Raw genomic sequence first — 14,594 nt, forward strand, 5'->3', positions numbered from 1 at the left:
ATTAGTTATATTAATTGCTTTTTTATCTACTATATATTGGTTATATGCACCTTTACCTTTGAACTTTTGGAGATCTTTACTTAAGTGTATTCTCAACTGTTCTTTTTCTTTTGATTTTCCCGAGATTCGCCGAATAGCACTCTCAATTTCTGCTACAACTTCAATTGACTTTGAAAAAATGGGGAAGTTCATATTATCTCCATACGACAATAGTCGTAAGTAATCATTCGGAACATCAACGTTTGTCAAATTTATAATTAATTTATTTAACCATTCTTCCTTATCTGCTGTTGAGGGGTAATCAAATTTTTGTGTTAGTTTAATACTCTTTTTTACTTTATACTGATCATTAGTATTCTTATTATCACTATTTTTGTTATTGTCATTTTTACTGTTATCAGTTTTCTTCATTAATATCAGACTTAAAACCCATAAAATAGGAAATGTTTATAGACCTCTTGTGGATTTTAAATATTCTATATTGTATAATTTAGAACATTATATAAAAAATTATTTACAATGTATACCAGATTCTAGCTACAGTATAAAAAATACAGACCAACTAATTTCGCATTTGTTATATGGTCAAATTAAGGAATCCTTTAGACTTATGAGTCTAGATGTAAAATCAATGTACCCATCAATTAAGTGGAACTTTATTTTAGAATGTTTAAGTAATTATAGTTTACCTAATTACGTTTTAGAATTTATACAATTTGCTTTTAAAAATAACTATTTTTCGGTTGCTACAGACTTTTATCGACAAAAAGATGGGATAGCAATGGGGTCCGTTATAGGCCCGAAGATTGCAGATATATGCATGACATCATTAGATCAAAAGATTTTCCAGTTCCAAGGTATTTCCTTCTACGCCAGGTATGTAGACGACATATTAATCCTATATGACTCCAATATTACCACAGCCCAAAACATCGAAACTTATGCAAACAGTTTAAATAATGATATTAGATTCACCTACGAAGAAGAGAAAAATAATGAAATTAACTATTTAGATGTTACAATCACACGAAACGAAAAAACACTACTGTTTCGTAAGTATACAAAAATCTGTAATAATAATAAAGTAATAAACTATAAATCATACTGTCCTTTAGGTATAAAGAGAAACGTTTTTATAATGGAACTAAGAAAAATCCTCAACAGAACGACATTACAGAAGTATATAGAACTTGAAACTGAAAATCTGTTTAAAAAATATCTGCTTAACGATTACCCTCAACAAGTAATACGTAAGTGGTATAATTGTTATACAATAAGTAGATATAATGTAAAAGAAGAAAAAAGTAAAAACCTATACATTAAAATACCATATATTAAAAAGTTCTATGAAAAATATAAAAATAACTTTAATAATTGTTCTGTCAACTTAGTGGGCGAACAGAAAAATAGATTAAGCAAAAGTATTTATGTGGTAAACAGAGGAATAGTAGGACATGCACAAGACCCTTTGAAAACAGCAGGAGTCGTCTACAAACTAATATGTACATGCCCAGAAAGTAAGATCTACGTTGGAGAAACGGGAAGACAGCTTGAACAACGTGTTAAAGAGCATGAAGCGGCAATTCGCCTGAAGCGAAGTGAATCTCCATGGTATCAACATTGTAAAAATAATAATTGTATCATAAATAGAAATAGTATCAAAATATTGTATAAATTTGAAAATATTGTAACAAGACGTATCGCGGAACATTATTGTATCAAAAATTATGCAAATTATGTCATCAATCTGAATACCGGATTATCTGTAGATGCATGCTGGGAAAATTTGATAGAATATAAATGTAACACTGTCGTAAAGGTGTAATATCCACTGAAGAGGCAAAGAAAATCTTGCGAAATGCATTTGGATATTTTGAATGATAACGCATGGTTGGTGAATAATAAAGTAAGAAGTATTTATTAATTTCCAAGGTGTCCATCTCAGTTCTTAGCTCTTTCGAAGTCGGATAGAAAAGAGTTATTTTTACAAACTCGTTTATTTTTAAGAAATTTTACAATTTTTTAAAGATTATTGTTTTTTAAATAATGATATAGAAAATTTACTAATGGGCTCATTGACTAACAAAGCAGCTGTAATAAGCTGGATAAAGAAGCCACTGACATAGCTTGTTTCAAATGAAACTGATTATTATTTACTTGCTTATCCAGTTGTATTAAAGCCACTTTATCAGGCAACATGCCCAATAATTTAAATTAATGCCTTTGTTTTTTTTTTCTCTAATTTGAAACTGTCTTTTATCTGTGTTTATTTGTATTGCACAATGAGGCGCCTTTGATAGACACCAGGCTTTACTTTTCATCTATCTTTAATCTGCTGTTTAGGTGCCGATATGCATTTCAGGTTCTTTCCCCTCTTCTGTCGGCTACAGAATTATATTAGTTTTACAATATTATAAAACTCTGTTATTTCTTGTTCAACATATTGTATAAAACATATAAACACATGGCATTTGCACCTCTTTAAAAATGCATAGAACAACTAAAACAGAGTTAACACTGATATACATACAAGTTTTTTGATTCATAATGTCAAAAAGACACTTTACATCCTTAGTTCTTGTTAAATTCTTATGAGCTATGTTTCCACCTTTCATTTCCATAAGTCTTTAATGTACTGTACTTTTTACAATTCAAATTTTTATTTGTCTTTTCTTTTATTTCTGAATTTATGTTAAATATGTTTTCTATTGTTCTATAATAATTTTATCCAATTCTCCATTTATTTTTACACTTAAGTTTTTGTTAATATTATTGTTACTCTTTAAAATCTCTATGCTTTCTTTAAATTTTCTATTATACATATTTCTTTCATGATGTAAGATTTGCAATACTTCTTTATATATATTGCAATTGTGTAATGTACAATGATCATGAAAAACAGAATTTATTCGTTTATATTTTAAATCGGCTATATGTTCTTTTAATCTAACTTTTACTTTTCTTTTTGTTTCTCCTATATAATACTGTGTATTTTTACATGTACAGTACTTGGAATAGAATATACAGCATTGGTAGCTTTATATATGTCCTTTGCCTTTTTTCCAAATTTACAGTACTTTTCTGTATTCTTTTACATAATGTATCATATGTAAGGTCTAACTTAATGTTCACTTTGTTTAACACTTTGTCTATTTCGTCAAACAGTCCTCTAATGTGAAAAAGGTATATATTTTGTATTTATTTGATTTTGTTGACATTTTTTTCTATTGAGTTTTTCTTCCCAATGCTGTATTATTCTGCTTGGTTAATTGTTTAATATGAATTTTTTCTTTAAATCATTGAATGTTTGTACTTGTTCTGTTCTATATTTATTGGTACTCCATACTAAATATATTTTCCTTAATATATAGTGAAATGTTTGAGTTATAGTCGTCAACTTTTTGTACTCTACTCAGTTTCTGATATGGTTTAAACTTGTATTTTCTTCTTTTTATTGTTATATCCAAATAATTTATTTCATTTTGAACATTTTCTATTTTAAATTTTACATTGTTAGATAAAAGAATAAATAAAGAATAAGTAATAAATAATATCTCTCTTATGTTTACTACTGTTTTATCAAATAACGTAAGAATTTCATCAACATATCTTTTATAGAATGTAATACCTTCTATTCCATTTACTTTATGATCTACATCTTTCATCACTAATTCTGTTAATTTTGGTCCTATTACTGAACCCATGCTTATTCCTGTTCTTTGCGTATAAGAGTTATTATCTGTACAAAAATAATTACTTCTATAAGTGAATTCTATTATTTCATCTTGTACACCTATATTCCAATGTTATTTACAGGTACATGTCTACTATATCTGAGCTAGCCATTTTATAAGTTGTCTGTTTTAATGTTAATAAGATTATATGTATTTTTTATTGCTACTATAGAGTTTTTATATTTTGTAACTTGTTTTAGAAACCTTTCTAAATTGTACAGAACAGAACATCTGAAAACTACTAAGGGTCTTGTTTTTTCTCCTAGTTTTGTGTGTTTTAAGCTGGATATTTAACTATGGTGTTCTATTATTTGCTTCATCAAGTATGAATTGTTTGTCTTCTTTTGATATTTTACTTAGTTTTTGTAATCTATTAACCCAATTTTTTAATTCCATGCGTATAACTTCTGTTGAGTCTATAGGCAACGTATTGAATTTTTCGCTGTTAACTATCTTTAACTTTTTTGTTTGAACCCATTGTTTTTTAACTGTAATTATATGCTTTGATTTATCTGCTTTTAAAATTTTAATCTTGTTGTTTTCCAAAAAGGTATATAATGTGTTTCGGCACCTAAACAGCAGAATAAAGATGGATGTAAAGTAAAGCCTGGTGTCTATTGAAGGCACTTCATTGTGCAATATGAATAAACTTAAATTATTAACATTAAATGTTAATGAATCCATAGATTAGAAACATTAAATATGTAAATTTTCTCTTTAATTAAGCATTTTCATTATTTAATTTTGTTTATTTAGAAGAAATATTTGATTAAAAAATTTTTTAATTAAAAATATCTATGTATTTTTAATTAGCGATTTACACACTGTGATTACATGTACACCATTTAGTGCTTTGGATAGAATCCAGCCATTTACAATAACAGTTGCAACTAACTGTTTACTTTTAGTGGTAAGTATATAATAGAATGTTTGCTTATATTAATTACTGCTTGAATTATATACTGCTTTTAATTATTTCCATTTAATAATAGTAATAACAATAACATACATCATTGCTTATTATTTTACAAGTATGACAAGATTCTGAGAAACAAATTCAAATTATTTTGATAGTGTGAACCCACAGTCGTATGAAGTTAATGAATAGTTTAACAGGCTTGCATCCATACTTCTCATCAATTACACAGTGATCTGAAGCAATCTGTTAAAATTTTCAGCGACTTTATGTAACTGTGGGCCTCCACCATTAAAATAAATTTAATTTGTTCTTGTTTATTCAGGCATAACTATAAAAGAATAAACAAAGATTAACATAACTCCTATGGTTCTGGACTTATGGGACACCTTGCGTATATTTTTCCAATATTCTTCAGTCTGTTTTTGAACATTCAAAATTTATTTATTATATTTAATTAATTAGATTTAATTTCACAGATTACATTTTACTTTCAGATTATTGTAATCATGCCAAATTTGACCCTAGAGGTTTTTTTTTGCAAATTTCAATGTTTTCAGACCCCAGAACCCAAAAAAGTAAAAAAAAAAAAAGAGAGAGAAAATATTCCTAGCGTGTGTGTGTGTGTTGGCATCTATTTCATTTAATATCTTGGAATAAAGATTAAGAAATGAAATTTGGCATGGTAACTTGTGTGTAAGGGACATTAATGCTATTGGAATATGGATTTTGAGATTTTTTTGTGGTTTTAGGCCCTTTACTGCTTAGAGAGCACAAAAAGGCCACTAATTTTGGGGGTTGGATAGATGGTTGTGTCATATTGAGTGTGATCAGACTTAATGAAAATTTTACTGTTATTGTTATTGCAGTTTACAATATTTTTAAAAACTCATCTTTACCCTCAGAATTAAGTTTTTTGCCTTTTTGTAATAATTAATAGTATATAAGTTTGTTTTTTCTGTCACAACTAGGTGCATAGACAGACACTAGGCATCTTTGACATCACTCTTTATTCAGAAATATCTTCTGGGCCGATACATGTTTCGGGCATATGCCTCTCTTCTGTTGGCTTTTCTTTTGAGATATCTTGTAAGGAGATGCCAACTGATATACATCTTGCTTAAAAATTACATGTATTTATGGTTAAAAATTTCTACAGTTAAAATTTCCTGACATTACACTGAATGGCACTTAGTTCACATTTGTGATGTCCATGTTTACTAGGTTCTCCTTAATCTCGTTGGCATGTTAAAAAATTTTTTTAAAACATTTATATAATAAAATCATCTCTCTTTCTCACACTTTATTTATTTATTCATTTATATTTTTATAATATTTTTAGCCAATTTTCGTGAATCTTTGAAATCTTAAATCTTTATTATTTTTTTTGTCTTTTTTATGATTTTAAAACTCTCTTTAAATTTTATATTGTACCAATTTTTCTCTTTGTGTAAAATCCTTACTTTGTTGTTAATATTGCAATTATTTATCATACAATGTTCATAAAAGATTGAATTTATATTATAGTATAATTGAAAATTATAGTTCCCTTAACCTTCTGTTCAAGTGCCAGCAAATTTAAGCAAGAATCCTTCCCAGCTTTTAGTAAATTTATTAAATTATCGATTTACACTATAAAAGAACCTATAATCAGTTATTGTATTCTATGTAAACTTATTCAAAAAAGATTAGGCATTAATTAAATTTGAACACACAATAATTTAGTTAAATTTATTTATCATTGATTGAATGACCTAAAAAAGTTGTCGGTATATAATTTGAAAACGTTAATAAATAAATAAATTTATTAACATTGTAGTACCTAATAAAATGTATTCGGATATTCTTTTAATTTTCTCTAATTAATGCAATAAATTAGAATCTAATTTACCATTTAAGATAAAACGAAAAGAAAATTTTACATTTTATGTTAATATTTTAGGATTTCCATTGTCACTTAACTAAAAATGAAGTAGTTGGATATTTAGGAGGAACGTGGGATATTGCATCACACAGTAAGTTAGTTTTAATTATTTAAAGACATTTAAACTTACATAAATCTGTAATATGAAAAGTTTTCTGAATGAAAGCATTTGCAGTAATTTAAAAAAAAAAAAATTAATTTTAAAATACTACATATATTAAATATTCTGGACTTGAAATATTATTACAAAATTTTGTAATTTTCTTGTTATTTATAAGAACTTTTGTGAGAAGATGATGCATTTTAAGTGTATAAATGTATACCTATAACGAAATTGAGTGATAAATGTTATGAAAAATCATTTTAATAATCAAATCTAAAAGAATGAAGATGCTATTAAAATGTCATTAGTGATTAGTTTCATGTATAAATTTTTATTCTTTGAAGCAGAATTATTTTTCTTTATAGTCTTTAAAAATATATTTAATAATGTAACTGAATTAATTTTATTTCTATGAAAAATGTACTGTATGACTTCTATAAAGATAAAATTGATTAATGAAAAATTTATGCTAAATATGGAAAATTTTACTTTCCCAGCTGTTGTATATAACAGAGCGAAAGTACGGCAATTGGTCAAAAAATGATGACACAGATTTTTACGTTTTTGGGCTCAGGACTCCTTGAAACATTGAGAAATGCAAAAAAATTTGGGGATTTCCTGTATGTATGGATGTTTGTGTGTGTGTGGGGGAGCACGATTTTGTTTACCCTCTTTGAACCTTAACTCCTATGCTGTTTGTCAAAAATTTCTCAAATTTTGCAGAGGTTTGTGTATTAGGAGATTGACGCAATTAAATTTTGGGGTTAAAGGTCGAGGGGGTAGGGAGATAAAGGGTGTCATGTGTCATATCTCGAGTAGGGTCTAACTTAATGACAATTTTACTCATTATTAGCATTTACAGTTTTTTTTTATAAAATTCGTCCCTACTCTCAAAATTAAGCTTTTTGCTATTTTATAATAATTAAAAATATAAAAAAGTTTTTTAAATAAAATATCATAACAAATGGAGCCACACATGCAGTTTTAAATGCTGCCGGGAAAGTTAAGCAAGTTGCTGCTGGATTTTTTAAACAGTTTAAACTATCGCATTATTATTTTTTCAGATCTTGCCATCCTGCAAGCATTTCCATGCAGATCTCAGTTAGGAGATAAAGATACTTCAGCTATGGTTGAAGAAGAGGTACAATTTTTAATACAAATATACATTATTTTCAGATAGAAAATAAAATTTAGATAATCATATTTTAACATAGATTCGTCAAGGATTGGAACAAAGACATTTGACTGTAGTTGGATGGTATCATAGTCATCCGACGTGCTCGGTGCAACCAACAGTTAAAGATGTCGATAGTCAGATGGAGTATCAAATTATAATGAAAGGCGAAAATGATTCAACTTACACTCCTTGTCTAGGATTTATATGCTGTGAGCAAACTTCTTATTAAGTTCATTGTTAAGCATGATTGAATTTCTTTTGTATGCAATTATTTTATCATTTTGATACTTTAAATAGGAATTATATAGAAATAATTACAAAATATGAGAATATGAATATGTAGCTATTTAGTATGTTGGTTTATGTAAATCATTATAAAAATTATTGAGGAATGTATAATAAACTTGTACAGTACATTATAATGTAGTATTGTTGGATAAACCTTTCTGGATTAAGCTTCTTGTTTCTTGAGAAGACAAAACAGTAGACAGTTGCATTCTAAGCTTTCACATTTATTATGTAAATTTAGTGTAGAAGAATGTAAATGATTATATAAATTTATTTATTACAATGCAGAAATATATACAGGTTTTTCTGCTTAATGATAGGATGCATGTACAATGGAGTTTGCATACAATTAAAATCTAATTGAAAAATTTGTAGCAACTTGTACCTTTTCTATGTTTAGACATATTAATACTTATCATTGTGCCACTTAACAGTGGTAATACATCGAGAAATGTCATTAAGTGAACATTATAGAATGAACAGTACTTAGACAGACCTATGTGGTGCTATTTCTATAAGTTATCTGTAACACAATATAACTATTTATATATCTAAACATAGAAAAAGTACAGGCAACTATAAATTTTCAGCTTATTAAAATTTTATGGGATCTCTGTCATATATGCAAATGTTATTAAGTAGTGTATAATAAAAGTTTCACATATAAAGATAATTTTTTATGTTTATAAGTGTTTCTTTAGCTAATTGATTATTATATAGTCTAATATAAATATATATATTATTATAGCACCATATAATATGACTAAATCCCTCTTAGAAGCAGAATATCTTGCTTATTGGGTTATGCCACCACCTGAAGTAAGTTTAACTTTTTTAATCAACTTAATCAATTAAGTTGAATTACCAAGAGATGGGTATAGTTTATAAATAAATTTCTAGCATCGTCCTCATGAATACGGACGTCCGATGGAAATGATATACACTGTAGCTCAAGATTCATTTTTAACGCAGGATCTGTTGACAGAACTTGTAAGATATAACTTTTTTCTTCAGAATTTTAGATTTATTATACCAATTAATTTATGGTAATTGTTGTTATTCTATTAAGATTTAATTATATTTTATTTCAGCGTTTGTTAGCAGACTTCTACAGAGGTGCTCCTGATGCTATTAATTTTTCTCACAATTATTGTCAAAATGGAATAACATACTGGGAGAAACTAAGATCGTCTCTATCTACCAAACTTCCTAGGGATTTACAAGTTTCCGGAAATCAGTCAATAGCTCAAATGCAAGCCGTAACGCATTTTTGGAGTTTCCTAAAGGGATTAGTCTCTGCATAGTGCGGATAAAGTGTATTTGTGAATATTATATTCTGTGTGCAATATCTTATGAAGAAAAGGCACAATAATGCAAAGTAAATGTGATAACTATATAATGTTTACTTGTAAAATCAAGTAAGTTTAGCTATATTATTTAGAAGACTGCATTCGTTAAGGATGAAAACAAGTATTGATACATTCCTATTTTTTTCTTTCTACCTCTCGGAGATCAAAGATATACAGTATGTTTGTAACGAATTGTAATTTTGATATCTTCGAGCGCAGAAAGACAGGACAAATTGTTATTGAAAGTGAAATTTATTTAATTTATTTAATACATTATCATATTTTTATCAATAAAATTTTGGATATATAATTATTTAATCGTCTTTATCCAAAGAAATTCTGCAATATAAATTTTATTTATTTAATTTTGTGATAATTTTTTGCATATTTTGTAAAATAATTAAAAATTTTACTATAAGAGTTTTATATTTTTTTAAATTCAAATATGTATGATATTTGTTTATTATTTTTTATTTGTATTTTTCAAAATCAAAAAATGATTTGATTGATTGACGTAAGTGAAACGAACGTGACGACAGTTAACCACGATTAGTGCTTAACTGTTTATCTACTTAAATGTGCATCTGATTGCAGGGTAGTAATTTTTATACTTTTTTAAAACTTAAACTGACTTTTTATAGTGCATATATTTTTGAGTTAGTTATATTTCGAGTTAGAAAATAAAGTTTTTGATATGAGAAATTTCGAATACATTTTTTAAAGAATATGTGCCAATCTGACTTTATTGAATATATCCAAAATTTGTGATAAATATTCATTAATTATTAAATGTGATAATCAATCTGTGATTTATTTTTCTGATTAATTTAATTAATAGGAATTTAAAATTGTGCAATATCTTATTATTTTTTTAAAGTAAAGATTTGAAATGTTAATTATGTTGTTACCTTAATTATTTAAATTTAATGAATTGTAAACGAAACAGTAATAAACTATAGAACAATTTCGAATTATTCCTTGTAAATACTGTGATGTTGTACTCATAAGTGGATCAGTTTGCATCTGGCATTCCAATTATGTAAAAATGCTTGGAGAATTTCAGACTGTTTGTTAAATAAATATGATAGTATTTTGTTTTGTGATTTGGAAATGAAAGAAAATCTTTTGTCATCTTTGTTATGTGCCAAAAGAGTGGTTAATAAATATCTCTTACTAAAAATTTTATGTTTAGTAAGAGATATTTGTCTTTGGAGATTAAGATTGAATCGTGTATTAAAATAAATTCATTACTATAATAGATATATGTCGTCATTATATCAAATTAACATTTTGTGTAAGTAAAATAATCACTAATTTTCAGTATACAGGTACTCCTCACTTTATGACCGAGTTCCGTTCCGATGACTACGTTGTTAAGCGAATTGGTCGATAAGCAAGGAGCTTGCTCTGGGAATATAAGATCGTTGTAAAATTATACAAATTATGCAACAAACTTCAAATTTATTCATAAAAAGACTATTATAGTACGCTATTAGCCTATTATAGTACTATAAGACAATTATAGTACGCGCAAGCCTATTATAGTATGCTTAGTGCGCATGTCACCATTCGCCACTGATCGACACTCAAGCTGAGAAACGGAATTCCCCGAATTGCAGGTTGAAACTTGATTGGTTGTAAGTGCGAGTGGTCGTTAAGCAGATAGGTCGTAAAGTGAGGAGTACCTGTACTGTATAAGGTATTTAAGCATGATTTGCATAGGATGTAAAGGGTGCAAAATGTAACAAAGCAAGGAGAGCTATTGACGAAATGTGAGCATACATAAGCTCATGAAGCAAGTTAAAGATTTTCATGTCTGCCAATGGGAATATGTGACAGTTAGGATAAGTTAGTAGGCACAAACCAATGAAAGCAATGTTTTCATCTCAACTAGAGTTCTTGACTCACATCAGAAAAAATGGCGCACAATAATTGAAAAGATTCACATTGAAAATAATGCTGATATCTAATTTAATTTCAATAAACCTACACAACACAGTAAACGAAAAGAACATTAATGTGGCAACTTCAGTATATATTGAATTTTTTAAATGCCGTCTATTGGTAAAAGTGTGCAAAACTACAACTTGTAACTACATGTATCGCCACTTGCAGTGTGGACAAAATTTGCTTTGTTTGCTCTCTCTGCTTTTGCGCCCTTCATGTCCAGTGTAAATTATGCATTATTTTGCAAAGTAATATAAAAAAATAATTGTTCTTGAAACATTACTGTCTGCATCAAGAATTCTTTAGACCAAACCAGATATTCTCAACTTCATTGCTAGCAACCTTCTGAAGGGTCAATATATCAGTTGATAAATTGCTAGAGGTTGTCCAGGGATTGATGGACAAACTCATTTTTATTACATTTAAAGATAATTATAATAAACTAAACTACCTTTAATTATATATAAAATCAAATTTGTAATACAGTAAAACCTCTAAGTTAAAGTTTGAGGTAAAAAACCCCATGTTAGTTTTGAGTTAATGAGTTTAATACCCAATTTTCTCAAATTTTTTTGTGGCCATAAATTTTACATTATCAAGTCTGCTCACAGAATTTAGTACAAAATTGTTTACAGTTTATGGCACTTCAGTGCATTGCCAAGGCACCCCTTTGTGTCCCACACTGGTAGTATATTGTATCAGTAGAAGGATGTTGATAGAAGATTGTAATGGCATGATGATGTGTGTGGCATAGAGCCATAGTGTTTATCTTAATTGTCTGTATTCTCATGGAATATAAGAGGAAATGAAGATTACAGATCTGTCAAAGGTTATATGGAAAAATTGGTTTAAGTTAAAAGTTCCAACTTAATCAGACTGTATTATGTAGAAACCCTATATACCAGGGGTGGGCAAGCAAGAGTTCAGTGGGAGCCGCAATGTAGGTTTTGCAGAATGCACGGGAGCCGCAGTTCTGTACTGTCGTGGTGGATAGTATGGTAAGGTGCGCAATTTTATTATATAATATAAATATAATATAAAACAAATATTGAATTTTTTTAATAAAAATATTTTCACAAAATTATAAAAATAAAAATGTAAAAATATTAATAAAAAACAGAAATTAACAGTTTCAGCAAGAGCCGCACGTAACTCAAAAAGAGCCGCATTTGCCCACGTCTGCTATATACTGTACAATGGACCTGTAGAGAACTGCGAGTTAATGCTGGCAGGTTTAAACTTCAACTTAATGAGGTTTTACTGTATACTGTGCTGGGGTAAAAGCTAAATGTTAAACTGTGTATGCATTATCATTCCCAGTTGGCATGGTGAGTGACCAGTATCGTTCTGGAAGTGAAGATCGAATGGAGATCAGGTAGCATAAGTGGTAACACATCTGCATGTTGCAAGCTTGAGTTCCATTCTGAATCAGTTTTTCTTCTAAAATATTCTAAATTAATTAATTTCTAATGATTAAATTTAACATGAGATAGCTGTTTAACCTCTTTTCTCCAGTCCAGATTACTTAGTATCTTAATAATTAATCAGATATACTGTAGCTCAATATTCGAAATATTCTTAAATTTTAATAATGTAGAAAACACAATTTTAGATTTTTATTTACATTTAATCAATTTGATTTGTTTTTATTTTAACTGATTTTTGTATCAATATAGAAAGGGGTTGACTTATTAAATCTAATTTTGGAGAGGAGTGGACAAGCAAAAATGGTTGAGAAACTCCGGACTAAACTGCTTTCATCTATCATAAATCCTATTTAACTAATATTCTAATTGAATTATTTTTTAACATCTTCATCAGACTGATACAGTAAAAAAATCAAATTATACAAAATTACTGAGTGAAAGATCAGAAAATTTTACTGATTATTTATCATAAATATAAAAGTTCTATAATTTCTGTAATAGCAGTAGAAAAATTATTATAAAAATTATTAAATTTATAATTTTATTTTATCTGTTAAAGCCAATATTATGAGAAATAATTAAAAATAATTATTATTTTAAAATCTTTTAAGTAATAAACACTGTATGCTGGATGAAAAGTTTAAATATCACTCGCAAAACCCAAAAATCCAGCTCTTAGATCAGAAAGTGAAAGGAAAACGGATGTTTTCAATTGCCTCCAGCAACAGATTTGGAAATGGAAAGAGAAATGGAATGTTTTGTGTGTCAAAAGGTGAAAAGAATGATGTCTGATTGGCAGTTGGCAGTCACATGGTTTCACTGGAATGTAAACATTGTAATAAATTTCAAATAATGCCCTCCAAGCTGGGGATAACTTTTTGATCTATGAGCTGGATTTTTGATTTTGTGAGTAATATTTAAATCTTTTTTTACATTGATTTTTAAAGGAATAATAAAGACTTCATAGAGAAAATCCAGCAACAAGTTGCTTAACTTTCTTGGTAACGTTTAAAATTTTAGTGGTGCCATCTGTTATGATATTTTATTTAAAAAAAAGCTTCTTATGTTTTTAATTATTATAAAATGGAAAAAGTTTAATTTTGAGGATAGGGACAGGTTTTATAAAAAATTGTAAATGCTAATAATGAGTAAATTGTCATTAAGTCCGACTCTACTTGAGATATGACGCATGATCCTCTTTGTCTTCTCATCCTGAATTTTCAACAAAAAGCACATGAGTTACTAAGCTTCAAAGAGGTTGAACAAAATTGTGCCCCCCCACACACTAATATCCATATGTATGGAATGAAAACCCCAAAATTTTTTTGCATTTCTCGACGTTTCAAGGTCTAGCATCCAAAAATGTAAAAACCTCGGGGTCATTTTTTGACCGTTTATCATTCTCTCTCTCTCTCTCTGTTACATGTACAGTCAAACCTGTTTTTATGCGGTCCTTTTTTGTGCGATTTTTTTAATGCGAATTTTTAATTTGTGCAGTTTTTTTTGTGCGATTTTTTTATTTGTGTGGTATAGTTGGCGACTAGTCTCGTGCGATTCGTCATGTCTCACGTTGACTTATTATAGCTAAATAAACTTATTATAGCATAAATGAACTTATTATAGTAATATTATTGCATGAATATGCAAAAAATGAAATAATTTATTTTTTAAGTCAAAAAAACACCACCTGGACAAAAATATGTAAAACAGACGATAGACGAGACGATGC

The 14,594-nt window shown here is 28.1% G+C and overlaps 1 protein-coding gene and 1 long non-coding RNA gene across 3 annotated transcripts in view; both read left to right on the forward strand.

Moving 5' to 3' along the window:
- LOC136974589 (MPN domain-containing protein) overlaps positions 1 to 10,594 on the forward strand; it is a 34,538-nt gene extending 23,944 nt beyond the window's left edge. For both annotated transcript variants that reach the window (XM_067269511.1, XM_067269521.1), the window contains 7 exons: positions 4,548 to 4,644; positions 6,593 to 6,665; positions 7,742 to 7,818; positions 7,892 to 8,063; positions 8,891 to 8,961; positions 9,043 to 9,132; positions 9,234 to 10,594. In XM_067269511.1, coding sequence (XP_067125612.1) covers positions 4,548 to 4,644; positions 6,593 to 6,665; positions 7,742 to 7,818; positions 7,892 to 8,063; positions 8,891 to 8,961; positions 9,043 to 9,132; positions 9,234 to 9,446 — 793 coding nt within the window. In that variant the 3' untranslated portion in view covers positions 9,447 to 10,594. The remainder of the gene's footprint in view (positions 1 to 4,547; positions 4,645 to 6,592; positions 6,666 to 7,741; positions 7,819 to 7,891; positions 8,064 to 8,890; positions 8,962 to 9,042; positions 9,133 to 9,233) is intronic.
- On the forward strand, positions 1,190 to 1,924 carry LOC136974599 (uncharacterized). The gene is made up of 2 exons (XR_010880662.1): positions 1,190 to 1,250; positions 1,392 to 1,924. It is a non-coding gene; the product is annotated as an uncharacterized lncRNA (long non-coding RNA).
- Positions 10,595 to 14,594: the final 4,000 nt, after the last annotated feature.

The sequence above is a fragment of the Centruroides vittatus genome, unplaced genomic scaffold (assembly GCF_030686945.1).
Source record: "Centruroides vittatus isolate TY-2023 unplaced genomic scaffold, ASM3068694v2 contig_1079, whole genome shotgun sequence".
NCBI classification, from domain to species: domain Eukaryota; kingdom Metazoa; phylum Arthropoda; class Arachnida; order Scorpiones; family Buthidae; genus Centruroides; species Centruroides vittatus.